General features: G+C 46.1%; 1 protein-coding gene across 1 annotated transcript; it reads right to left on the reverse strand.

Moving 5' to 3' along the window:
• Nucleotides 1-561: 561 nt before the first annotated feature.
• mrtfab (myocardin related transcription factor Ab) lies at nt 562-27,786 on the reverse strand. The gene is made up of 18 exons (XM_030775141.1): nt 27,735-27,786; nt 24,614-24,820; nt 12,625-12,690; nt 8,140-8,195; nt 7,810-7,885; nt 7,156-7,302; nt 6,331-6,491; nt 5,720-5,842; nt 5,034-5,281; nt 4,742-4,913; nt 4,037-4,444; nt 2,961-3,734; nt 2,578-2,784; nt 2,288-2,377; nt 1,900-2,043; nt 1,542-1,628; nt 1,337-1,397; nt 562-1,112 (listed from the first exon to the last, which is right to left on the reverse strand). The coding sequence occupies exons 2-18, from the start codon at nt 24,735-24,737 to the stop codon at nt 562-564; spliced, it is 3,495 nt and encodes a 1,164-aa protein (XP_030631001.1). The 5' UTR covers nt 24,738-24,820; nt 27,735-27,786.
• Between the last annotated feature and the right edge of the window lie 57 nt (nt 27,787-27,843).

Consider the following 27,843-nt stretch of genomic DNA (forward strand, 5'->3'; position numbering starts at 1 on the left):
AAGAGAGACAGAAAGAAAGAAAGAAAGAAAGAAAGAAAGAAAGAAAGAAAAATCATGTATTAAAGATGGAGACAGTCACCTGTAACTCCTTAAGTAACTGACTATACAGCACTGGAGGGCGGTACCGTGGTTACCACGGTAACCAGCTCAGGAGGAGTACAGGCTGGTCTCACGGTTGGCAAAGGTATCTAAACTGTGCAGTTCCAAGTTGAGTGTGGTCAAGGCATTTTGGGGAGGTTAATACTCAGTGCTTATATAGACATTTTCAACCAGCAGAACACCACACACTATATTCAGTCTGATGTGACGTGAGAAAATGTGAGGGTTTTTTTTTTTCTTGTTTTTGTTTTATTTTGGGTTTTTTTTTTCTTTTTGTTGCTGCAGCATTTGATGTCGGAGGTGCATATGGGGAGTGTGTGTGTGTGTGTGTGTGTGTGTGTGTGTGTGTGTGTGTGTGTGCGTGCGTGCGCGCGTGTGTTTGTGTACAGAACCTGTACATGCTTTGATGATGAAGGTGCCGCGTACTGCGTCCAGTACTGTGGTTTTTTTAAGACTGAGTGGCTATAAGCAGGAGTCCCACTGGAGCTGCAGGTCCGAACTGTCCAAAAAGTCTGCCGAAAACACGCTCGGCGGGGTGTGTGACCCCAGGGGGGCCAGAACGGTGCCCCCGCCGTTGCAGCCGTTGCCCGTCCCGCCCATCGATATGTCCAACCAATCCATGCCGTCGAGGGCGGGGTCTCCAAAGTCCAGGCTGGCCGGGTGGGGGGAGAAACAGAGCTCGGTGGTGTCCATGGGGGTAGGGGGATGGTCCAGGATACTGGAAGTGCTCAGCATTTGACTGTGGAGGTCGTCGATCAAGGTCAGCGGGCCGTCAGGCTCCACGCCGATGAGGGGCGCGCCGGTGGTGCTCTCGAGGAAGTCCTCCAGACGGCCGGCCCCCGGGCAGGGCCTGTCCTGCGCCTCCGTGGGCTGCGGCTGAGGAGGGGAGGGGTTCAGCGGAGGGGTGGGGGGCGAGAGGTGGAGCGGGGACGCGGGTGGAGAGGGGGTGGAGGGGTTGGAGTGAAGGTGGGCGAGGGAGGGGTCAGGATTGGCTTTAAATCCAGAGGAGATTTCTGAGGGAGAGAGAGAGAGAGAGAGAGAGAGAGAGAGAGAGCACGGAGCAAAGAGTGAGTGGAAGACAAAAAATGATAAAAGAATCTACTGAGATGTTTTTTAATGCTGTTAGTTTCTACGTTTGTCTGGAGTTAATATCAGGTGAAACAGTACTTGTTGCTTGTAATCAGCTTTGAGCAATTTAAAAAAATAAATAAATAAAACTTCAACTCCCTTCTCTTACCTCCGCTCTTAATGAGGATTTCAAAGAGATCATCTATATGTTGTCTTCCTGAACCATTTTCCTGCAGACAGATCAGAATATCGACGTGAATGGAATGCGCACATCTGTTTAACTTTGTTTTGGTCACACTATTTTTGAAACACACAGGGGATTGAAACAGAGAGTTACAGAGGAAGACAGGCACAAGACAGAAAGACGGCCGTACTTTCAAACGCTGGGGGGGATGAGAATTTGGTTTTGGTGAGGGAGGGGTGAACAAAGTGTGTCGATCAAAGCTTGGACACACCGCACCCTGTGGAAAAGAGGGAAAACAGATTTGAGAAGAAAAAAAAAAAAAAAAAAAAAGGATGAGAAAAGGACAAGTTTGGAGATTAGTTCAAAATGAGTTAAAAACAGAATTAAAAGGATTTTGAGGGTGGGGAAAAAAAAAATAACCAAGACGGTGATACATGGGAAAACCGGTTATGATGAAAGGACAGTGGATTACGTTGTGAAATCTGAGAAGCGAGGGGGGGGGCGGGTTATTATGAAATGAAACGTTGTCCAGGTTGGTGTTGCTGTACCTTTAGACCCGGAGGTGAGTGAGCTTGAGTCACAGCCGTAGACTCGTCGTTGAGAAAGAAAGGTTGGAGATTGGGTGGAGCTGACGCAGGCAGACTCGCCTCTTGCACAACGTTTGTTTCCAGGTGTAGCCCTGTCTTCTGTACCTGGTGGGAACACAGGAAGTCCAGTCATACACTGATACTAATATTAAAATGAGCTGCACGTACATACGTAAGAGGACTCCTTCTGACAGACAAACAAGGTGACATAGTACAAACAGAAGACAATAATCTTCAGCATTGACGGCTATAAATATGCTTCCTCTTAAAATAACAGTCGAGTGTCCTTTCTAATTCTGGAACCTGCAGATCATTCACATACTTTTGCACTGGGCTGCTTGGTGGGCACGGGCCGCTGCGGCTGTTGTGATTGGTTGGCTGAGTTTGCTACATCTGATGCTGATTGGCTGGGAAGCTTGCAGGGTGTAGACTGTAATCTCTGGAGAGAAATAGAGAAACACAGTACAGGGGTTTATACATATACATACACATTTCAGGACTGCCAAAAGACAAAAAAAAAAAGATTCGGTCTATTTGAAAAAGTATGAAAGGCTATGACAGATGTTCCCAAGTACGTCTGAGAGTTTATCAAGTCGCCGACGAAATCCGAAACAATCCCGACCCATCCAGACTGGTTACCTGCAGGGTGATCCGTCCGTGGGCTTTGCTCTGGGGGGATCCGCCATGCTGCCCATCCACACTGTTGTTGGTCAGTGCGATTAAATAGTGGTTTCCGTTGCTGTCGGTAACGAGTGTCGGTGTGGGGTGGGCCTTAAGAAGGTCCAGTGGGAAAGACGTGGTTGTAACTTGAGCGCCTGTCTGTTGATTCACAAACACTTGCGAGACCTGCAGAGAAAAACAATAAATAACAATAATTTAAAAAAGGAACAAAAGGGAACTTGGAAACAAAAACAGCCCGATAAAATAAAAGATAACGGGACGAAATTCTCTCGCTGCACAACCTTTGATTGTATCGGCTTGCGTTGCGTAAACAGGAAGGACGGGGAAAAAACGCCACTGACCTGTTGCGACTGTAAACGTTGTCCTTTCTGTTGCTGTTTTTGGGTCTTTTGCTGCTGTGCCTGTTGCTGACTCTGCTGCAGGATCAGCTGCTGAAGCTTCTGCTGCTGCAGCAAATGGATCTGTTTCTGCTGCTGCTGCTGCTGTTGTTGTTGTTGTTGTTGTTGTTGCTGTTGCAGTAACTGCGACTGTTTCTGAAGCGGCCGCGGCGGTTTGTGCTGCTCCGCTTGCATCTGCTGCAGCCGGTGAATCCGCTGCAGTTTGAGCAGCGTCTGCTGCGAGCACTGCGTCTGCGTCTTCCTCTGCGGCTGCGTCTGCGTCTCCCGCTGCGCGTCCTCCTCCATGTCCATCTCCTCCTTCACCTCCTCTTTGACCTTGACCTCCCCGTTCGACAGGGCGGCCGTCCCGGCCTTCGGCGTCCCGTCGAGCCCGTCGATTTTCCCGGCGCGCTTGCCCTGCTCGAGCTGCGAACGCAACGTCTCCACGAGCCGCTGCTTCTGCCTCAGCATGCGCGTCAGCTCCTCGATCTGTTTGTCCTTCTCCTGCAGCATCTGGTCTTTGTCCAGGGACCCCACCGCCGACACCATCTGGTCTTTGTCCAGGGACCCCACCGCCGACACCATCGTGGCGTCCTGGGCCTGCTGGAACGGCGCCGCCCGCAGGCCGGGTCGAGAAAAGCAGCAGGAGTTCTGCATGTGTCCTGGATGCTCCTCTTTGATTGGAGAAGGATGCTCAGAGGGAGGCTGCAGGCTGAGCTGGGTGAGAGGAGAGCTCACCTGTTCAGTTGGAGAAAGCAACAGTCTCTTATATCGTAAGAGCAATGGTCTGTTATACCATAAGTCAACTGAACTTAAGGAATCAGAAGTCATCAGAAATCAACAGATCATAGACAGAATTCAGATCAATACTCAAAAATGGACTACTCTTACAATCATTAATGAACCCACGACACAACAATTATCTAATGTTTTTATAACCACAGTGTCAGTCTCTTCAACAATAAGTGATTACGTTAAGCTCAATCCATTTCACAACAACAACATCCACAACTGTTTTACGGGAGGAGAAAAGAACGTACCATCTCGCCAAAGACGTCTCCGTTGCAACTGGCCTCATCTGGGCTCATTCCAGCCAATGAGCGATCGGAAGGGGTGGGCGAAACAGGAGGGGAGGAGCTTGTGCTGCTGAAGCGCATGATCTGGGGCGGGGTTTTGCTTTTGATTCCGTTGGTGGTTGCCGTGGAAAAGTTTGCGGCCTTCCCCACGGCGTCTTTCGACTGAGGCGTGACAGCGGTCAGGCCTGAGGTGTGGACTGGCCCGTGTTGCGTTTGAGAAACGGAGGCGGTTTTCACACCTCCACTACCTGCTCCTGCTGCTGTGGCACCTCCGTTCTGCTCCTGGTAGTTCTTCAGTCTCTCTATGAGGTCGTTCTTAGTGCCTGATACGGTCAAGCCCCTCAGCTTAAGCTCGTGTTTCAGCTCAGCGACCTGGAAGAGGAAACAAGCTATTGACTGACAACCCCAAAGGGGTTTTACGCTTGAGTTTCACTTTCAGTTTGTTTGGGTTCACAGAAAAAAAAATCTATGAGGATCTGGTGAAAAGCTTATCAGTACAGGTTTTCACCTTTCCCTACACTACTGCAGTATTGAGTGCTGGATGATAGTTTAATAACTGATAATTATTAAGAAATCAGGCTTAAATGACAAAAGTGGTGTTAGCCTATCCCCTTATTCCCTTGCAGATCCCCCAGTCTGCGTTCAAAGTCATCTGAAACTCTAGCTCACTTTGAACTCGTCCAGGTTGGCAGGCAATGTCGTTGGCTTGGCTCCGCCCACCGGAGTTTGGCTCTGGCGACTAGACCCGTTCTGATTGGAAGAGGCAGAGGCAGCGGCGGCGGCGGCAGTCCGGGAGAGGGATGGGCCGGGATTGGCTGGAGTCTGCTGTTCGGCAGGGGGTCTGTAAAACACATACAACACAGAAAAAAAAAACTAAGCCTAAGTGCATATTTAAAAACAAACAAACAAACAAACAAAACAATAGATATGAACGTCTTTTTGGTTCCAGACTGACACTCACTTGGGAGGGGCTGGTAGTATAGTGTGGTAGTTGTAGTGCTGTTGCTGCTGGTTGATGATCTGGAGCTGCAGGAAGAGTTGTTGCTGGTGCAGGATCTTGGCGTAAGAGGAGTCCAGCTGAGGCGGGGGCTCGCGGTCGGCCTTCTGGTCGGGGGGGATGTACTGATGGTACTTCAGCTTCTTCACTTTGGGCTTGCTGTCTTTGGGCTTCTTGGGCCTCTGCGGGGGCCGATCCGCGCTCGACCTCGTCTGGGTGTGGTGCCGCAAAGAGAAACGAACGCGAGACGCATTAAAACCAGAGGAGAGAGAGAGAGAGAGAGAAAGCGAGAGAGAGAGACAGATAGAGAGGAGACAGAGAGAGAGAGAAAGGAGACAGAGCGAGAGAGAAAGAGAGCGAGAGAGAGAGGGGAGAGAGAGAGAGAGAGAGAGAGGGACAGATAGAGAGAGAGAGCGAGAGAGAGAGAGGAGATAGAGAGAGAGAAAGAGAAAGAGAGAGAGAGAGAAAGGAGATAGAGAGAGAAGATAGAGAGAGAAGAGAGAGAGAGAGAGAGAAAGGGGGGGGGGGGGGGGGGGGGGGAGAATGAGACATGAGATAGCATTGTAGAGAGGAAAGCACTGAGAATGGATCACCTGAAACAGGTGGGATATGAAAGTTTAAAAAAAGGGAGCAGATTGAGTGTCTATTACCTTGCTGTGTGCTGTAGTAGAGTGAGCAGAGGCAGCCGTAGCGGTCAGAGGTCCATTAGTCAGACTCTGTGTTGGGGAGGCATCAGACGGGCTCAGCACTGACAGTGGCACCTGAGAAAGGAAAGATTTAAACAAACAAACAAACAAACAAACAAACAAATAAATAAATAAATTTTAAAAAGGTCCCGGTCTGGCAGGCGAAAGTTTTTAATTTTATTGTGCTTGACGTTTTATACTGGGGTTTTTCCCACCTCCTCCTTTTCAAGTTTACATATCCAGACAGAATAAGCAACTTAAACAGAACTGATGTTCGGCACTATACAAGGTCCATACAGAGGCAGAACACTGCCCTCTAGTGGCACGAAGGTTTAATCACCTATCAAATGCAATGATAAAATCTGTTAGAACAGGATTATTCACATCTCCCCATGACAGTCCATAGTCCTGCTGGTTGTCAAAACAACTAAGCATTGTGGTTACTGGCTGGCTAAAGAATGCACACACCTGTTTCCAAGGTGCTGATGAGGTGAGGGAACACACCTGCAGGACTCTGGACAGGAGCAGAGGACTCCTCTGTTATAACATGTAAATAAAGGGAACAGTACACTCACCTGTGTGGGAGAGGGGTTTCCATTCAAATTAAGCATGTCCGAAGGCGAGTGCTGAGGACCAAGTCCGAGCGGAGAGTCCTGACTCCCTGATTGGTCAGGAGACAAGGCATCACTGCTGTCCTCATCCAATGAGGAGCTCTCTCCTCTCGGAGACTCCGTGCCTAAAACAAAAAGAGACCATGCAGATCCAGTGTAAAGTGTTTGTGACTCTACTGTGCTGTTGTCAAACAGGCACAACAGAGACACATCCATCCTTCAACAAGGACACACCTCACAAAAAAAGAAAATAAAAATTAAAAAAAAACAACCCCCACAGCGTGAGTCTGACAGTCAACTGGCTGAAAGAGCTGTCCCCGAGACTACTGTCTGTCAGAGACAAAAAAAAACAAACAAAACAACAACAACAAAAAAAAAAACAGTTCCGCTGATTCAATACAAGAAGTACAGTAAACAAAGACCAGTGATAGTGGTTCATTACTGGTCAATAAAAACCTGTATGTCTGCGTATGCAAACGTCCACCTACACGTTCCGTTTGTTAGCAATAACTGCCCACACCAGGGTGCAGAAACAACTGCGTCAGACAAACACCAAACAGTGCTGGCTTAGACATTCAGTGAGTCACACACACACACACACACACACACACACACACACACACACACACACACACACACACACATATTTCTGAGCTTGCACTTCACACACTGGTATTTAAGGCTGTGGTTTTAGAACGTGGTTATTGAAGTATTCTTGGGGATCTGATGGGAAGATATATATGTCATTTTAATGTGTGACTGCGTGTGTGTTGGTCATCTGACACGCACCCATCAGCATGTGCACGGACAGAATGTTCTTATGGACGAGCTCGATCGGACCGGGTCGGTGGGCGATCTTGTCGTTGAGGTCGTCGGCCAGTCGAGCCCTCTTCAGCTTCAGCTGTTTGGCCTGCAGGGAAGGCTCAGCGGACGTCTCTGTCAACAGCACAGCAGAGAGAGAGAGAGAGAGACTTCTTTATCAAAACCGCCCACTCTCACACACACACACACACACACACACAAAAAGCATTACAAAGCATTTACGGACAGTCAAAAACAGCCTAATCCGCAGGTTGACGTTTCACGCTTTGTTACTTTTAAGGAAACTCATGGTTACATAGAGAGAGAAAGAGAAAGAGCGAGAGAGAGAGAGAGAGAGAGACTGAAGTCATAGGTAAATTTTGCTGTGATAAGGCACAGTAAAATATAGAAAAAGGAGATGTGGTCAGGAGAGGACAGGACAACAATGTGTGTGTTCACTGGTAGAGGAACGTCACATTCAATAAAACCTTCCACCATTGGTGGAGACAAAAGTAGAAAAAAAACAAAAAACAGATGCTTATCAATCAGCTGGCTCCTGCGAGATGATCATTCCATTCCATTCCAAAAAAAAAAAAAACCAAAACAAAAAAAAAACAAAAAACCCGACAACGTGACACTCACCCTCCAGTATGTGCATCCTCACCAGCTCCGACCGATCCGGACGGCTCTTTATCTTCCTCTTTAGATAGTCTTCCGTCTGCGCACGTCAGCATCGAGGGAGACAGGCAAACAAACACATTTGAATGGAGGTGAACAAGCTGCTGAGGTTTTTCGAGAAATAACTTGGAGCCGCGTGAAAACAAAACGTCGACCAAAAAAAAAAAAATCGAGCGATTCACTTTTACTCCAGTAAGCGCACGTGAATAAATATTTTTAAAAAACGTAGATAAAAGGAGGAGAGAAACAAACAAATAAATAAATAAATAAATAAATAAAGGAAAGATCTCTCACCCGTGCTCTCTCCAGACTTTTCCTCTGCTCGTGAAAGGCAGCAGGACTCTTCAGTGCTGCAGAGAGAGAGAGAGAGAGAGAAACGGAGGAGAAGGTGAACTTAGCTTGAGGCTGTGGCATCTGAGGCAGTTATTCATCGCATTAAGGAAGACAAAAGAGTCAAAGCAGAACTGCTGGTTAACTCAGAATATCAGATCAGCTGCTATAGATCAAACCGTAACTACACAAAAAGAGGACATCCTCAACGCCTCTGCACGCGGCTCTGACGGGGTTTGAAACATGACCTGAAAATGGTTTTACAGGTAGTGATGGGGTTTGAGAGAAAGCCCTGAGAGAAATGAGAGAGAGAGAGCTGAGAGGCCTCGTAAAATCCTTCGACGCATGGAGCAATAATACAAGATGCTGGGGGCTTGACGGGTTTTGTAAAGAAACCCACGACTGCGGTTGTCCGGTTCTTGGTTCGGTCCAGGTACCTAGTTCTTGTTGTGAACCGTGGACCCCCGCCCCCACCCCAATCTCAGTTCTAAGAGGACCATTCCACAGCATTCGTGCGTTTTGCTCATTAAGATACAACCTTAATCCGCGATTTGAAGCCGGTTCGTCTTTGCTTTGCATTTTCGTTTCTCACTGCGAGAAAACGTATCGACAGCGTTCATTATGTGGTGCACATATTCTTTATCTGGGCGGACCACTGCAACAGTTTCAGCGACAATGTCGTAGTGACCACGTAAAATAATGACATCACGATGACAACACACATGGTTGTGTTACTCCGAGTTTGTGAATCCACATAAACATACAAAACAGATATAATCTCTTGGCTTCTCAAAGCAGGAACTTGTTTTTCTTGTTGTGAAGAGGCCGTGGAAAAGGTCAGAGGGGTCGCGTGTCATTTTGCAGATGTCACTTGTTTCTTTTTCTGCTGAAACGGCACGGTCAAGAGATATTCCTGCCGGTCAAGTTTAGTTTTCTTACATTCATTTTCTAAAAGAAGAACTTTAAAGTGAAAGGTACTGAAGCTCCATTCCCCTTTTTTTTTTTTTTTTTTTTTTTTGTAGAGCTTTGTCAGTGTTCGTAATACATTTGTATGTGTTTCAATTAAAAAAAAAAAACAAAGAATAACTTAGGCTAGGTTCTGAGTTGGTTTAATTTCCCTTCAAGCCCCATCACCGTGATACCAACCGAACCGTGGCACAAAACCCGAAGTACAAACTGAACCGGCAAGAGGAAGATCCGTTAGACCTCTAAAAGACACAAAGCATACACCCAGGACAACCGGGCTATGGACAGGACACAGAGACAGAGAGAGGAACATGAAGTGCAGAGTATGTGTGTGTGTGTGTGTGTGTGTGTGTGTGAGTGTGTGTGTGAGAGAGAGAGAGAGAGAAAGAGAAAGAGGTATGCTTATTCAGATGCGATCTACCTGATATCTCTGATCAGAGTAAAAACACTACCAGTTAAACTAGACATGGCAGCAAAGTAAGAGAATGCACCATTAGAAACACAATAAAACAAGGCAGGTTCGCATTATTCAGTGTGGTTTGCCCCTGTCTGTGACCCGCTGATCCTTCTCTACCGTCTTCCAAATCCAGCAGGTTTGGCACCTATCTGTGTGGGGGGGGGCTACACAGTGGGGCCCCCGGTCAGCGTACTGGTACACTGTAGCACGACGGTGCGGCTTCAGCACGTGGCATACGTAACGATGTGCAAGATTCCTCTGTCCCGAGCACTAGGCCCTGCAGCATTCTCTCTTCATTAAAACAAAACACAGGGTGGCCGGGGCGGGGGGGGGGGGGGGTGTTCAGTCAGTTCTTTACAGCACAGTGCCACGCATAGCCACTGCAAAACCACCACCCCAACCCCCCCCCCCCCCCCCCCGAAGACAAAAAGTAAAGGCCCCACAGAAAAACACAGAACAGAAATTCTCACACACACACATCCCATCTCTTTGTATATGGGATGATTGGTTGAGCAGTCGAGCGGTTGAGTGTGTGATGCAAGCCCTCTGATTGGGTAACGTGTGACGAAATCCACTGAGTAATTGGTTATTGCACTGCAAAGGGCAGGACATGTTGCGGTTTCACCTACACACACGGCCGCAGGCGTTTATCTCGGACGGGACAAGTAATCATTTAACCTCAGACGAGCTGGGCACCCATATGAGAGATACTCCTTCAAAAAAACCCAAAAAAACCAAAATGAAAATAATCAGAGCTGTCTTTTCTATCCAATAGAAGGACTGGCACAAGGGAATTTCCTTAAACATGAGGCATATTTTAGCAAGAAGTCCCTGCACTGCCCAAGCTGAGTCTACCAGCTGATTAAAAATGTATTTTTTTTTTTTGTGGTTACAAATGACACCAAGAAGCAGAAGAGCCAACCATAAGAAGAAGCTATGAAAACTGGGGGATGGTTCATGAATAAATACGTTTGTATGTGTTTAAAGCTGATGTAGAATCTCTTTTAATAGCAAAAAAAAAAAAAAAAAAAAAAAAAAAAAAAAAAATAGGGGGGGTGGGGGGGGGGGGGTCGGAGGTCGGAGAAACACGTGACTGCAGAAACGGGCTCTTCACCTGTTCTCACGTCCCAACTCTTGCCAACGCCTCCACCCCCCCCGCCCCCCACCTTCCCACACCCCTCCCCCTCTCCGTTCACAGACGGTACCTTGGTTTGGGAAAGAGGCCTGAAGGGAAACACTGTGACAACGCACACGGGGGGCTGACTGAACTTTTCCACCGCTTCACCTCCACAGTCCAGCCCCAATGACAATGTGTCAGAGTTTAAAAACACTGAGCCAACCGCCACTTTTTCCCCAGCTATGCCCCTGGTGGGCAATCAGTCCATTCTGTCAAGCAGGGTCACTCCGAAACCAAATGACAACGCTTAGGAGCCACTCCAGAACCTAATGACAACGCTTAGGAGCCACTCCAGAACCTAATGACAACACTTCGGACAGTCTCACTGTCTTAACTAAGCTTTCGCTAATAAGAACGCGACTAAACATAAGAGTGCGTTTTGCTTTTTTTTTTTTTAAAGAAAACGCTGTGCGTGTGCAATCGAGAGAGACGGAGAGAGAAACGAGAGAGACGTCTCTTAAAGGCGCGGCCCGAGGGGCCGTCGGGCGCCGCGCGGGGCCGCTCCCGCCCCGGGGTGCGGGGAGCCCAGAGGAGAGCGCGCTGTAACTCAGGAGGCGTGTGGGTGCAGGGAGGCAGACTGTTCAGTCAGTCCTGTCAGAGGGTGGCCCACACCAAAGCGCGGCGGCACACAGCGGTCGCGAGCCCAACTTCCTCCTTTTTCTGAGAACAAGCGATGAGTGTGAAATCGTGAGCAGAGGCCAGAATCAGGAAGTCGAAAAGAAAAAAAAAAAAAAAAAAGAAAAAGAAAGGGAAGCAGACCCTTCTGATGATACTGTCAAACCTCTCACTGTGGCTAAGCCTTATCCCTCCCAGTCAACACCACCGACAAAAAACGGGCCCACACAGACCAGAACCGCTCCAAACCCGGGCCCGAGGGCAAGCGGGGCGAAAGGCTAAAACCCAACCAGGGGAATTTTTTTTTTTTTTTTCACAATATCATTTTATAATGCAACATGTAGTACATCAGAGATAACGTGTTGGGTAATATGGCTTTACAGCAGTTTGAGTAAACATGCTTTTCTGGTAAAATGTACTTTGTTGTAGCTTGGCTGTCCTCACAATATACATGTGTGCATGTTTGTGAGAGAGAGAGAGACAGATAGACAGACAGACAGACAGACAGACGGAGAGAGAGAGAGTGTGAAAAAAAAGAAAACCAAATGTAGCAGTTAAAAGCTCTTTGAAACGTCTTGTGCAAAACGCAGAAGCTGACTGAACTGAAAGCTGTGTGCGACTTTTTAGAGATTAACTGGAAACATTTCGTTGATTCGAGTGTGCGTGGGAATTTTAACGTAAAGTACATTGCATGTTCAACACAGAACTTCTGAGAAATTCCATGACTGATGCAAGTCAAAAAGCCACAATAACATCAAATATAATCTTACAAATTCTAAATCAAACAAACAGATGAGGTGAATTTAACAAAAATTCTTATGAAATATTACCCCCCCCCCAAGTGTCTTTGACCTAAACAATTTCTTGAGAAACAATAACTGACTGACCTTTTGAAATTCAAACCAAAACGTGCATTTACTCTTGGGTTTATATTCTGATATGCAAAAGCTTATATTCACAAGCGCATAAAAAAGTCCATACCTACGACCGCAGGGGCATCGTTAAGCCGGCTTCACCAACGCGCGGTCAGACAGACGGGTTTACTATCCAAAACAGGGAACGTTAACATTGCTATCGGAGCGTGTGTGTGTCTTGAGTGGGAACAGACTGATCCAGCAGCGGAGTCGAGGAAGGTGCACACATGCAACACACGCAACACTAAAACGCTCTGTCGCAAAAGTGCAAAAGAAAAAAAAAAAACTGACAGAGAATGTAGGAAGGAAGAGAGACTTACGGGGCATGATTCCCTGGCTGATCAGTTCCTCTCGGGTCCGTCTCTGCTGTAGTTTGAGCTGAAGGACTGCATGAGAGAGAGGACACAAACACACACATACAAACACACACACACGCACACAAACACACCCACCCACACGAACACACCCACAAACACACACAAAAGTTAGAGAATTGAATATAAACACATTCATACAAAAACCCCGGCTTTGTGGTTATGATGTCACTTCGTGGTTCCTCCTTATCGGACGGACAGTCGTGCATCTGTGTGTCCATAAAGCAGAAATGCACAGACGAAGCTAATGGACTGGGGGGAAAAAACAAACAAACAAACAAACAAACAAACAAACAAAAAACATGCTCTCTCTCTTTCTCTCTCTCACTAGAGGGCTGAGGAGGATGGAGTTGGAGGTGGAGGTGACAGGGTGATTGTGTTGGTTTAAGTGGTGCCACACGTTTCCTGTCATCTAAAGTCAACTTTGCGAAGAGATTTCAAAACAAGCATCACAGAGAAGAAGTGCAAGAAAAGGGCGGGGCAGGGGCGGGGCCTGAGGGCTGAGGGACGTTTCAAAATCAAGAACATACGCTTGGTGGGTGGGGCTTTTTTCATTTTCCTTAAAGAAACAGGACGGTTGCTTGACAACTAAAGGTTTGGGCAGAGTGAAGAGGCACCACGGCGAGATTTGTTTTGGTAACGCTGACAATAAAGAGGACAGCGTAAGCGTCTGTGTTTTCATTTTGTGTAAGACGATAATTGCTATCTGGATTCTACGTTTGCTTTTTTGAATCGGTATCAGTTCATGCCATCTTCATATTCGTGTCCTCTTCGGGGGGTTTTTCAAAACCAACACAAAAAAAAACAGTGTCAGGAAAACCTCAAAAAAGGAGTGAAAGGGCTTTGGTTCGGGGGGTGGGGAAACCCCTTCACGGAGCGCTAAAGCTACATGACTGTGATGGATGGAGCAGGCCCTGGTGTAGCAGTGTATGGTGTCATTCTCATGAGACCATGACAAAGCCTGAGTGGCATTTAAGAGTGGCAGGCACCTGTCAGTCCTGATGCGATGACATCACCCCCTGGGCAGCAGAAATGTATGTGTGTGTGTGTGTGTGTGTGTGTGTGTGTTTAACCAGTCAGCTGGCTTGACCTTCAAAACAAAAAGCGACTGTGGATTATGAACGTGTATTGCAAAGTCACAACTTCATTCTCGCTACTCTCTTGCCTACATAAACACAAACACACACACACACACACACACATACAAACAAAAATTCATGTGTGTCATGCCACACACAATTCATACAGGCATGCCGCAACTTGTGACGGGATAAAATACATAATTGCTTTCACTCGTTGAGGATTTGCGGTTCTGGTGTTGTCGCGTCGGGCTTCCCTCTTTATTAACGAGAGAGAGAGAGAGAGAGAGAGAGAGAGAGGAGGAGATTCTGTATCGCTCCACGTCTTTTATTATACCGCCGTCCGAATTCTCATACGCGTCCTTCCTCTCTTTTCTCTCCATCTTTCCTCCTTCACTGCAGACTTTTTAACAGCACCACCCCATCTCCACCCGGCTCTATTTCTGTCTCCGACGCAGCGCAGAGGAAACACTAACCCTCCTTAGACCTCTCTCAGAAACTCTGCCTATTACTGTAAATCAAACAGACACTTTAAACGCCAGTTCGCTCTCTCACTCTCGCTCTCTCTCTCGCTCTCTCTCTTCTCTGTCTCTGTGCAGCGATCGACCGAAGCTAAGAATGGGACTGCCAGAGTTCTGGCTCCTGTCCTAGTTCCACAGCCTATGTGTCCGGGACGCTGAAAGCACAAAAGAGAGTCAAAGTCCCACTGGCCAACTGGGCTAATCCCCGACCCTGTGTGTGTGTGTGTGTGTGTGTGTGTGTGTGTGTGTGTGTGCGTGCGTGGGCATGATTAACCATGCCTTCTGATTGCTGTCCCCAAAAGCCCCCAAAGGCCGGCCTGCGCTGCACGCCAGTCCGCCCCGCTCAGACTGGCACTCACAGTTGGCACCGCCGTTGCCTTGGATGGCACTGCCATGACTTCACCGCTCAGACATCACACCAACGCGTACAAATGGGCTAAAAAACCTTGAGAGCAACGTTAACGACAGAATTCACAAACGTTCACTTGTTTAACTATTCATCCGCGCGAGGCCAGCGATTCACAGCATGCGATAACACCACAAAAGTGAAAGGGTATTCTTTAAACCAGTAAAAAAAAAAGCCAGACATTGTATTGACAAAATAAGGCCCACCTTCTTTGAGACTATGATAAGCATGTCGCTCATAGTCTAGCTCCACAGTTTGCTTATCTTGACTGTTTCTCATTGGTTGGTCCTCAAAGGAGGAGGTATCGATGTGGAGGCAGTGGTTGGTATCCAGCATGTTTGAATCAGAAAAATATTACCGATGATCAATCGGCAAACGACTCGATCGACCGCGGAGACCCAGGAGAAAAAAAAAAAAACAAAAACAGGGGAAGATATGCCGGCAGTTTTTTTTTTTTTGCAAAAGGTGCAAATGAGAGGTAGCATTTGCAGAGGGATGAAATTAGTTTTCCATATTCAGCACTACAGTTTGTCCAGCAAGGTCTCTAAACAAGCTGAAGCCAACGCGGTCTGTACAAATTAGGTGGGAACCGAGAAGTTTCAAGAGGGTTCTTCAAATTCAATTATGACTCCTTGCTTCCTTTCTTCTTCTGACTCAGAGAAAACGTTGAAAACAGGAGGGAAAAAAGAGAGAGAGAGAGAGCTGCAGGAGAGAGGTGAAGACAGGGAAGCACAGAGCTCACTCTGCATAATACACCCACACCCAACACACACACACACACACACTCACTCAGAGAGGGGGGGCAGAGAGAGAGGGAGGCAGAGAGAGAGAGAGAGAGAGAGAGAGAGAGTGAGAGAGCGAGGGAGGCAGAGAGAGAGAGCGAGAGAGAGAGAGCGAGAGAGAGAGAGAGAGAGAGAGAGAGCGAGAGAGAGAGAGCGAGAGAGAGCGAGAGAGAGAGAGCGAGAGAGAGCGAGAGAGAGAGAGAGAGAGAGCGAGAGAGAGAGAGAGAGAGAGAGAGAGAGAGAGAGAGAGAGAGAGAGAGAGAGTGAGAGAGCGAGGGAGGCAGAGAGAGAGAGCGAGAGAGAGAGAGCGAGAGAGAGAGAGAGAGAGAGAGAGAGAGAGAGAGCGAGAGAGAGAGAGAGAGAGAGCGAGAGAGAGAGAGAGGAGGGTCTGTTGAGTGCCAATGACAGCGGTCTACGGCTCAGCTGTTACCACTCATTCACTCACTACAGTTTCACCAGAGCCACGGTCAGACAAACCTGACAGTCTCAAACTGACTTCAGCCTCACTCTCCCCTCAAAACACAAAACCCAAAACACAAAACCAGACGGTGACCTTACCAAGTGGCGGAAGACGGGCATTTCATCTCGAAACACCTCGCAGCTTTCACTCAAAACTCAAAACGGTCGATCAGAAATTTAGCCAAGAAAGACCAAAGTGGGAACGGGGAGTAAGGCCTCTCCTCAAACACAAGATTTACAGATCCTGTCTGTAGTTCATGTTTCACAAGGAGCCTAAAGGGCTGCGCAGTGTTTCATGTTTCTCATCTAAATGGAGCATTCTGGAAAAGGTTCCATTTTCACATAACTACGACGACATGAAAGAGCAAGTGACAGAAAGAGAGAGACAGAGAGAGAGAAAAAGAGAGACAGACAGAGACAGAGAGAGAGAAACAGAAAGAGAAAGAGAATGAGACAGAGAGAAAGAAAGAGAGACTAAGAGAGGTCACAGAATGAATGGGAATCTCCTTTGACCTTTGCATTCTCGGTAAGAAACAAGGTACAGAACTATCAGGAGACATATGTTACACCCGAAAAGAACATATGAACCCCAAAACCCCACCCCCACCCCAAATCCAATCAGTGGCTCCTGCAGAATGTTGGTGAGCCCCCCACCCTACCCCACCCCCCCACCCCAGGGTCCTCTCTCTCCGTTTTAAATAGTAAGGCCAGCTGGCCAAAAGGCTCTATATTCAGCTCAGAATCACCTGTGCAGGCGATGGATAGAGTTACTCACAGATATCCCTGCACTAAGACACTCGCAAACATGGTGGCTCACACGCATTTGCACACGCACACACACACGCACACGCGCACACACGCACACACACACACACACACACACACAGGCATAAAAACAAAGCAGACTCACATTGGAGGCATCTGATGTATGCATGCATCCAAAAAAAGTTTAAAAGTGAGAAGCGTCATCACAGGAAATGTTTAAAAGACAAACATGACGGCTCTGAAATATAACCATGATGAACTCTCTCCATCAGTACAACAAAACTCCCTCTCTGGTAAATAGCTTACATTAACGATAAACAGAGCCTATGACGTCAAAGGGCCAGTTTCACCGATCCCCAAAGCAAAACGGAGGTTAGAGAAAATGCAAAGATACATACGAGTAATTATTATATACGCACGGCCTGTCTCACTGATTTTAACTCTCTTTCGTTTTATATCAGCACTGCTATTGTTAGCCTGTCAGATACTTTAGCATGTGTTTGCTGACCGACAGGGTTTGGTCAATGTGAACCTGAAGGTCCTGTTAAACTTCTGATAAGAAAAGGCACTTAAGTGTTCGCCAATACACACACTCACACACACACACACAGAGCAGCATACTCATGGAAAACAAAACGCCACCCTTCTCAAATAAACACCTGCTTCCCAAGAAAAAAATACGACCAAGGTTCATTTTCGTCACCATTTCTCAGACGTGGCATCATTACATCTGGATGAGTATGGCTCTGAGCTTATATAATGCTTATATAATGCATGTAACGGGTCTGACCAGGCCGTAGAAAGCAGCTAAAGTCTTGGACCACATGCATCTTTATAATGTTATAAACTTAAGTCCATATAAGGGGAGGGGGGGGGGGGGGCACAAAATTTAGCTGGCTCGGACCGTAACCGCGGCGCAGGCGTGACGTCATAATCGGATGACATCATAATGAGAGATTTTTCAAAAATGTTGTTTGCCACAGATCTAATGACGGGTCAACTTTAGCCTCTTCTGTTGACGCACATTTCTGCAGCGTCGTATCCGAATCCAACACTGACTTCACCGCTTACTGTGACAGCGCAATGCACTCAGTGACATCTGCTAAAGTCTGTCAGCGATAGAGTTACCGCGGAGAGTGGAGCGGGAAGGTTGGCAGAGGAAAGGAGGCCGACAGACAGACAGACAGACAGGGCTAAAGTCCCGTAGGTGCTTAGTGGTCAACCCTGTTAGCCACAGGGCTTCCAAAACACCAAGAGTATTTTCCCTTACACAGCCGTGAAACTCAAATCCCTATCATATGTCATTACCTCTCATTATCGCCGGACTCAATACCATTAACGACCATGAAGCAGCGTTACACTCTCTGAATCAGGTGCGCGGTTCTGCGTAATCTTGGCCTTTGTTGGAACGCAGTATGTTCAGATCTAAATCAGTACGGGCCAATGGCAGGTATGTTCCCTCTAAGTCTGCACAGACGAATAAACATCAGCCATTCATTAAAACTTTCCCCTCGTGTCTCTCTTCCTCAGAACGTTATCTGTAACATACGATTCTCTCTTCCTCAGAATTTCACCTGTGACATACGTTTCTCTCTTCCTCAGAATGTTATCTGTAACATACAACAGGCTCACACAGCACTACCATCAGCTGAATCTAATGGCTTTTATTTTATAAACTGTTTCTGTGCTTCAATCATTTTTGTGAGGTTTAGCTAATGAAATGCGTTAAAACCACGTCTCAAAACTCCCAACGCATGTTACGTCCACTTTGCCCAGCAAGTTAATTTATCAGCTAAAATACCCACACGGCGGTCATTAGTCAAAGACAGCAGAAGAGGGCCGCTTTGCGCACAGACCACAGGTGAGATTTGATTTGATTAATGCAAAGAGCAAGCGCGCTTCATTCACGAGCCCGAATGCAGAACACTCTGCACCATCCGCTTTCCTCTCCGAAAACTTTCGCAACACGAGGAGATTTCATATATGTAAAGGTGGCTTAAAACACGGACAGATATGCATGCAAAACCGCTGTTCGGCTGTCAAACAAAACGTTTCAGGACTTCAGTTTCAGACTTGATTCATATCTTCCTTTCTCAGTGCCAGGTGCTTCAAATATAGGTCAGCGCGTTGTTTGTGAGTATATAAAAGAAAGAAAAACCGGAGGGAAAGGAAGATATAAGGAGATATAAGGAGTCCCAAGTAAGAGCAGCTTTCTGCATCTGGTTTTGTGAGGCGGCCCAGGACAGCAGTGAACGGGAGGGTCAGACTGAGTTCAGTGCATGGAGTGTATTTTGGAAGAGTTACATGTCCAGGCTCTCTCTCTCTCTCTCTCTCTCTTTCCCTCTCTCTCTTTTTTCTTTCTTTCTTTCTTTTTTTTTTTTTTTTGCCATAGCAGCCTGTTACATAACTGCCATCTGAAATCGTTTAAACTCAAACCTCCTGCCCTACTTCCCCAATACCTCTGACATTCAGACTGTAAAGGAACAAGAGCCCCTTTAGAAGAACCAAACCGACGTCAAAATCTTTTTTTCTTTTTTTTCTTTTTTTTTAACAGGTCTGGAACTAGTTTGAGACATAATATGTTGTATTTCAATCCGTCTTTTATATCTTGCACAGATAGAGTTTGAAACACGCACATCCACCTTGACGCGATCATCTTACTGAATCCAAAAGAAAAAAAAACACTTTATTAAAACACACACAGAAGATCTTGTCTTCTTTTTTTTTTTTTGGGCCAGGGTTTGAGAAGCTCTGTAGTGCTGATCTCCATCTCTTCATTCTCACCTGTTGAACTTTGATTGAAACTGATAAACAGACACCCCCCTGACCGGATTCCACTACAGTGGAATGTGCCTTCCACCACCCCTCCACACACACACACACACACACGCATGCACACACACACACACACACACACACACACACACACACACACAGACACACGCGCACACATGCACACACACGCACGCACGCACGCACGCACACACAAACACACGCGCACACATGCACACACACAGACACACGCGCACACATGCACACACACAGACACGCACGCACGCACACACACACAGACAGACACACACTAACCTGGCCGGCGTGAGTCAGCACAGACAGTAAACACCGCTGATGGCCGAGGTGAGATCAGCCTTCCCTGGAGTCTAGTGTTGTAAACTTTACACCTCCTCTTATCGACAAATTACGTTCTGGTATGAGTCACAGGCCCACAATGTTTACATTCACCTCCCCTCTGTTATACTTAAACCCAACCCGAAAGAATTCAATCAAATTTAAACTGTTAACTAACGAAACGAGCGAACAAAACTCTCATCGGGTGATCGTCTGTTCAGGAGGAACAGACGATACAAAAAAGAAAAGAAAAGAAAAGAAAACGAGAATTTCAGGACCAAAGGGAATCGGAAAGAAACGTGCACATGGGAGTGGTTTTTTACTGCTGCCGTTGTTTGTTTGCACTTTTAATCCTCGAGGCTAAAGATCAGTAACGGCAGCGGTGATGTTCACTCTGGCAGGTGCCGCATCTTCTACTGAAGTTTCTACTGTGCAATCAAATCTTTTTTTTTTTTTTTTTTTCTTTTCTCACCCCAAGTTCTGACTAAAACTTTTTTTTTTCTTTTACTGAATCTAAAAAAAGATTTGTGATACACTTGAGTTGAACTTGCTCAGTCAGCGCGCACGTGTGTGTGTGTGTGTGTACGCGTGTGTGTCTGTGTGCCCTGTAGACGCGTTTAACCCGGTGATACCATCACTGTGAAAAGAGCCAGAGGACCAGGCTAGGCAAATTACGATGCATCCGAGAACCTCTTCTAAGCACAGGCTGTTCAGAGAACATATGGCTGATTAAGCACTTTTCATAGCTCCAGGATCTGTAGCGAGGTTTTGGCACCCGTAAAGCAGAATACATTATTCTTGCAATCTCATAACAAGAATAATAGTAATATAAAAAAAAAAGACATCCAGTTACACAAAGTTTGCCCGTGCACGTATTCCTTATCAGCACAGAAAATCACTAAAGGTCATGCATTTAAATGTCAGTTTTGTAAAGGAGTTCGGTGGGGGAAACAGTCGTAAGAGAATTCCAAGGTAAGTCTTGTACAGTCATGTGTAAAGCAATGTTCTCGTTTCTTCTCTTTCCCTGTGCGCGGTTGTGCTCTGCTCTGGGCCTGTGTGAGCGTGCAGGAGTCTGAGCTGGCTGATATCCCTCACTGTTACATAACAACGAAAACCATAGAGCAACAGAGCGTTCAGTCTCCTACGTCCACACGCTGCGTCCGTACTGTAAAACCGACATGCTCCGACCGCAAAGAAAAACAACAACGGCAACGACGACAACAACAGCAACAACAACAACGGCGGCAACAAAAAAAGTTGACCATGAAAATATCCATTGCATGTTGCTCAACATTAGGGACACTGTCACACGAAAAGACTGTCACACGAACAGAGTGTCACACGAACAGACTGTCACACGCTCTTCTCCCACAAGCCTTTAACCAAACCTCCATTAACTAAACCGTCAGAAGAGGCCATAACAATGTACACTGAGTCAGAAACAGTTTATTGTTATTGTTTAATGAAGACGTTATAAAAAAAAAAGATATGCACTGTTATCTTTTCGTTGATGTTTGGCACCGCGCGCTTTTTTTTTTTTGGACGGAGTTGGTATCACACAGTGGCTGGCAAATGTTTAATCCCAAATCCAAACACTTAATCTAGATGAGACATTAAAACCCACTCAGTCTCCCGGGTAAAAAATGATACTCTGGCAACAGAATCGAGGGTGCCGCAGGTAATCCGTTGTTCTTTACAAAGGGCTTCAAAAAAAAAAAAAAAACAACCTGAAAACCTGATGCACAAGCTTAGCCAGAAGTTTAAGGTTTATCATCCAGTCTCTTGAACATATCATACGGAGCCGGGCGCTTTAGCATAACGAAGCCCAGAACAAAAGATAAAATTCTCACAAGACTGAGCGTTCAGGTTCAGAGGGACATTCTTGTCTGATGTCAATGGCCTGAATCTCTCTGCCAAAGGTTTCGCTCCCAGTGCGGTGCAGCTACTCCCAGTCCTTAGGGAACTCACAGCTGGTTTTAAAGACTGACTGCCGTCGCTCGGCATCCCATTCATCATTTCCTGACCCACCCCTCCTGACCCAAAACCACTCCACGGTGCCCCTCTCCTGTATGCACTGGTCTCTGTGGTGCAAACACATCTGGAACACACTTACCTAATGTAGTTTTGTACATCCCCAGTCGGTACAGAGAATAATTCAGTTTGTGCCTTTGGTGCAATTGGTTATCCATTCATTTGTCTCTGTCTTTCCTGATATGTTGTAACTACATACATGTTGAATATTTATAGCTGTAAAACGTTAGGGTTGTTAAAACTGCTAAAGCTAAAGCAGAGAGCGGCAAAAAACTTCTCATCTGCATCGTCAGAAACCTCAACTCAAGTCACACAACAGTTATAAATTCTGTGCACGGCTTTCAAACACGCCTGCACGGAGGACGTTACACAATAAACGCCGTTAAAGCTTGATACGTAGGGACACACCTTCACTCCATTTACACCTGACACCTGATACTGTTTGGAGTGACAAACAACCAACCAACCAACCCAACGTCTAACGTTACAAAACAAAAGGGTGAAAAAAAAAAAAAAAAAAGTAAAAAAAAGCGTTACCTGAGTATATGGCCATACCATTCCGTAGCAGAAGGACAAGAACACAATCCACTTCCAAGTTTAACAATCCATATTTAGAAAAGCAATGACCGAACGAAAAACAGAAAGAAAAAAAAAAGAGAACGTTTTAAGGGATGAAGAATAATAGCGATACGTCTGTTTGCAACAAAAACTCCTCGCTCTACGGTGAAGAGAGGATCCTCCGGAAAATTCCCGGTCTTTTAGGGTCCATCTGTTTGTCCCTTGCTTTCTCTTCCCTCACTCTGACTACACCCAATCTCTACTCTGCTTGCATGTGTACGCACGCTCTGCTCAAGTGCCTCTGTGTGTGTGTGTGTGTGTGGGGGTGTGTGTGTGTGCGCGCGCGCGCAAGTATCGGCGCAAGAAAGATTTCTTCCTTATTGCGCTCTGGTTAAGTGCCCAGTCCAGCCCTGAGTTTTCAACCGTGTTGAGCAACTTCCTCACTTTTCCTTCTTCCGTAGAAAACCTTTTTCTTTTTTTTTTTTTTCCTGAAGTGGTTTAGGAACGTCTAGTCCTCCGCTAAGGCCATCCATCCTTCCATTTTTGTCTGTTATGAAGTATTGAATGGAAAAAAAAAAAAAAAACAAAAACTGAGAAAATAAGTAAGAAAGAAAAATCAGCAATGCCCAGGCACATTCCTGCTCACCTTTGACCTTGTCAAATATTCCTCATTATTCTCTCTCTCTCTTTCCCCGTGTTCCGTTCTGCTCTTTCTCCTTCTATACACAAAGTTATGCAATGCCCTTCTCCAGGAGAACTCCAGCATTTAGTTCTTCTTACAGACCCCCACCCACTCACCCAACCAGCCACCACCTCCAACCAACCCCCCCCCCCCCTCCTCCCTCCCTCCCTCCCGTTCCCAACAATCTCTTTTTCATCTGAATGCTCTTCCTTCTTCCAACTCAACTGTGTCAGAACATTATGAACACGGCTGTAAGCGACCCTGCTAAGCTAAACATAGACCACCACTACCGGTTAAAAAGAAAAAACACACACACACACAAAAAACCACACACAAAAACACAAAAAACCACACTCACAAGCTGACATTTACATACACCCCCCTGTCCCATTTGTGCTCTCTCTGTCGATCTGTTTCTGCATGTTGGCATTTTGATTGGCTTAAATAATACAATGATGACACACACGTTCATTCTGAAACGCTCGCATTGAGCCAGGCCCATAAACCAAATGTGACATTACGAGGTTTGATAGTACAATAGCCACGGAGCGTGTGAGATGAACAGAGGTGGTGTGGGTGTTTTTGTTAGTACTGTTGTCCTAACTATCTCCTGGGCTGGTTAAGAAGGTTAACCTGAGATGAAAGGAGGGCCTGCTCCAACACGCCTCCTGCCGAAATCCGCTCTGAAATGAGGCAAAGCCTGAGGAGGGAACTGGGACAGGAGAGGAGTGGTAGCCTGAAGTCATGAGTTGTCATACTTCATCTCCGCAGGGTCAAAACAGGAGCACTTCTGTCTAAAGGCCACAGCAAATCTCTTTCCCTGTCTCATTTCCAACTTTTCCAGCTTTGTTTTTTTTTGGGGTTTTTTTTTTTTTTTTCTCTTCCAGCCTCTAATTTACGGACGATAAATATTTCGCCTCGGCCTCTCCTTGGCGTTCGTCCGCCCTCCTGTGCGATCGCCGCTTGCTTAAAACCTGTACCGCTTTGAAATCTTCGCCAAAACTCTCGTCTCCACACCATACTGCCATCTGATCTACAAGAACCTCTGCACAGACATGCCCATCTTGTGTTCTTCCGCATGTCACTCAGTAAGGCCATTTTTTCTCGCACAGCTCCTAACTTGCAGTAATTCAATAATCCACATTTCACTGACAATGCATTTCCACAGGCCAGGCCTAGGTAGTTTTCCCTGAATTACGTAACAGCTTCCAGCGATTCTGCATAAAGTGTGGCTAAGTGTGTGAATGTGCAATGACACATTTTGTTGTTATTTCAACCTAAACGCTACTCTCTCTCTGTGTGTGTGTGTGTGTGTGTGTGTGTGTGTAAACATAACTCCAGAAAGAGTAGGTTTAACCAAAAGCACCAAAAGAGCAAGTTCAAATCGGTAAATGATGTGATGCGGGGAAAAAAGGGGAACAGTGGGGTTTTTTTTTTTTTTTTAACAGAAGTCAGTGTGGTGGTAAGTTCACTGAAATTTGAAGGAAGTCTTCTGAAAGGCCAGTTTCAATTTGATGTCAACTCACCGTTCTTCCTCTCCCGCAGTGGAAGCAGGTTCGGAGCGGGCTGCAGCGACAGCTCTTGCAGTTCACTGGTCACCGCCTCGCTCTGCGGGCTGGGGGCGGAGCCCGTCGCCACGGCAGACACCATGCTGCCAGGGCTTGGCTCCTCCCCACTCTGAGACTCTAGTGATGCCAGCGTGACTGGAGGGTGATGACAGGACCAGCGGTAGGCTAGGAGAAGAGATCGATACAGTGAATTCTTGGATTGTGCAATGAAAGAAAAGTTTTTTTAAAATCCTTAACGTAAGATAACAACCCTGAAAAGGTATTACGATGAAGGAAAAAAACAGCATATCCATTCTTCAGCTCCAACATACAGGCTATGTAAACTCGCATACATCATAAAGTCAAGAAGTTACCGACATATAAGTGTTCAGCCTGACGTAACACCACACCAGCAAACCAGGACAGAGAAATCATCTCTAGCCCCAACACAGATATGAAGATACACAGCTTTTTTTTTTTTTATTCCACCCCCCTACCCCCAGCCCACCCCCCTGCAGGCCCAAGAAAACAGCACAACAACTTTGAATGTCCCATTGACCTACATGCCGTAGCCTCTGCTCATTTTTAACTGATTAGGCCACCATCAGTGGATTTATTAACTCGAGAGAGAGGCAGATCCAGAATAGACACAGGGAGAAGAGGGAGACTGGCCCATATAACACGCTCAGACGTGCCTAGCAGTTCGCAGAAAGACTTGCGTAACGACAGACAGATTAAACACATCTACTCCTTACTTTTCTAACATAAGTGCAGGCAGGGACTTAAACTGAGTGAAAAAAAAAAAGTTAAAAAATTCAAGACCTCAGGCAAAGGATGGGGGAAAAAAAAGAAAAGAACCTCGGGAGGACCTGACCTTTTGTTCCTCACTGTTTCTACATGTTAAAGTTTACCTGTTCAGGTTTACCTGTTAAAGTTTAGCTGTTCAGGTTTATCTGCAACATGTTGTTGTTGTTGTTGTTGTTGTTGTTTTTTAAAGAATCAAACTAAGCTTTCTTTTAAGCAAATCAAAAGCTGAAAAACAGAGAGGGAACATTGCTCAAAAATCCCCAAATCTGCAAGAAAACTAACACCTACTCAAGATGTGCTTCAGTTATGATAAGGTCACAGTTCACTTTCAATTCACACTCTCCCAGGAACAGAACTGAGATCTGAGACTGAGGGCTTAAAACAAACTGAACTCAAACTACCTCAAAAGTTTATCTGAGTTCAGAGAGAGTATATTTGGAGCATTTAGCTACACAAAAATGAAAACTGAAGAAACACTTCAAGTTTGTAAAAATACGACCTAAAATGGATTAGGCCCGAGAACATTATTCATTTCCCTCAACGATAACAAAGCTCCCATCAGTTCCTGTCTCTTCTAACTGCACATTTCTGCACAGTTTGAAAATAATATCTAATCTAAAGAAACACTCTTTAATCTAATGAATACACCATCGGTGATAGTTCCAGGCTCTCAGTCATGTTCTTCATTCCTGACTGCGTAGACATCCACTCTGAGCGAGCAGTGGAACTGTGACTCCCTCTCACTCACAGAGTCAAAGGTAAAACACTGGTCAACTGAAAAACTGTCTCACACCCCCTAATCTGTCTCTTACGAAACGTTATTAACTGCATCCCCATTGTCTCCACTCTGCCTACAGTGAAGTCCTGTTTTCCTAATTATTTATTTAACTTCTTCTACCAAGTCTATGTTATGCTCTCTCTCTCTCTCTCTTTCTCTCACTTTATTAAATCTGCGATTTTCTGACACGTTTCATGATGTGTGAGGCACTCTGACATCTTGCTCTTTTTTTTTTTCTCTCTCTCTATCTCCGTTATATCGGGTCACACTGCAGCGCTCAGAGAGAGCTGACCCAGGTTTTGCAAACATCCTCTGTCTCACGCAGAGGAGGCTCAGCCAGACTTTATGAGAAAAACAAAAAAAGCACTTGAACCTGAAAGAAGAACCAATCTAAGGTATTAACCACAAAGTCTCAGGGTTAAGTCTTATATAGGTATTCAAATGAAAAAGTCTACATTGTCAAGATATATTTAGTTTTAAGCTAACCATTATGGTCTCCCCTTTAAGAAACTGAACTCAACACTAGCAAACATGTACCGACACTTCTACAAGCATGAGCAGTGTTGCATTCACACATTATTTTTGGCCCTAAACAGCTCTGAACTATTCTGCTTCCATCTGATCTTATGAGGGCAGATACTTAAAAAAGTTCACTTAAACCAACACACTTTACACAGTCTTTGTTGGTCACAGCTCCGGCCTTTGCATCCCCCCCCCCCCCCCCCCCCCCCGCCCCCCGCCCCCCGCCCCCCCAGTCCAATAATGACCTCATCTGCATGCAGCAGTTGTCCGTACAGGAACCCCACCCCGCCACCCTCACGAGCGGACGAATGTGGGAAGGCAGTAAAAACAACTGTTTGTGAGAAGGGCATCTGAATACTGCCCTGACAAAACCTTTTCTCTTCCTAGAAAACAAACAACTGGGTGCTAGGGAAAACACAGGCTAGGTAAAAGGGTGATCATTTCTACGGTAACCTAAAGTGGCTGCGGCGGCGACAGGGGTGTTGTGTTTTTGTTACGTGACAATCACTACAATCAGCTTCAAATTTATGAATACACTGGTCGCCTGACAGCAATCCAGTGAAACACATAATTCATGGTTTCCAGCCATGCGTGCACTAAATGCAAAATATGTTGTTAAACTCCATCTGTTATGTAAACTATAGGAGAACCAGTGTCCAGACATGCACTGCACAAGGCTGCCACACTGTGAAAGGGGGAAGAACACAAAGTCATCTGGCATTCCTTGTGTTACAGGTCCGCGCCTGCCCGCACAGATTAGCAAATGAACATGATGCTAAAGTTACATGTCTTTGCATGGCAAAGTGTCGTAGAAGAATGCAGTTCATTAGTGTTTACAAGACTGGTGATATATGGTCAGTTTTGACAGCTGGGACAATTGTGAGAGAAACAAAGATGGCTTGACCGTATAGGATTTATTTCTGCCTTTGCTTGTACACTCACAGTGGGTTAGAGCCACACAAACAGGCTACAATGACCAAAGAGAGCAAATACCTTATTTAGAATGTTCTGGGTAAGTCTGATGGATTTTCCATGTCGGCTTTCACCTTGAAGACATCCACTGAAAGAGAACGACACTCGTCAGCACAATGTGCGCGGGATC

The sequence above is a fragment of the Chanos chanos genome, chromosome 5, assembly GCF_902362185.1.
Source record: "Chanos chanos chromosome 5, fChaCha1.1, whole genome shotgun sequence".
In the NCBI taxonomy this organism is placed as follows: domain Eukaryota; kingdom Metazoa; phylum Chordata; class Actinopteri; order Gonorynchiformes; family Chanidae; genus Chanos; species Chanos chanos.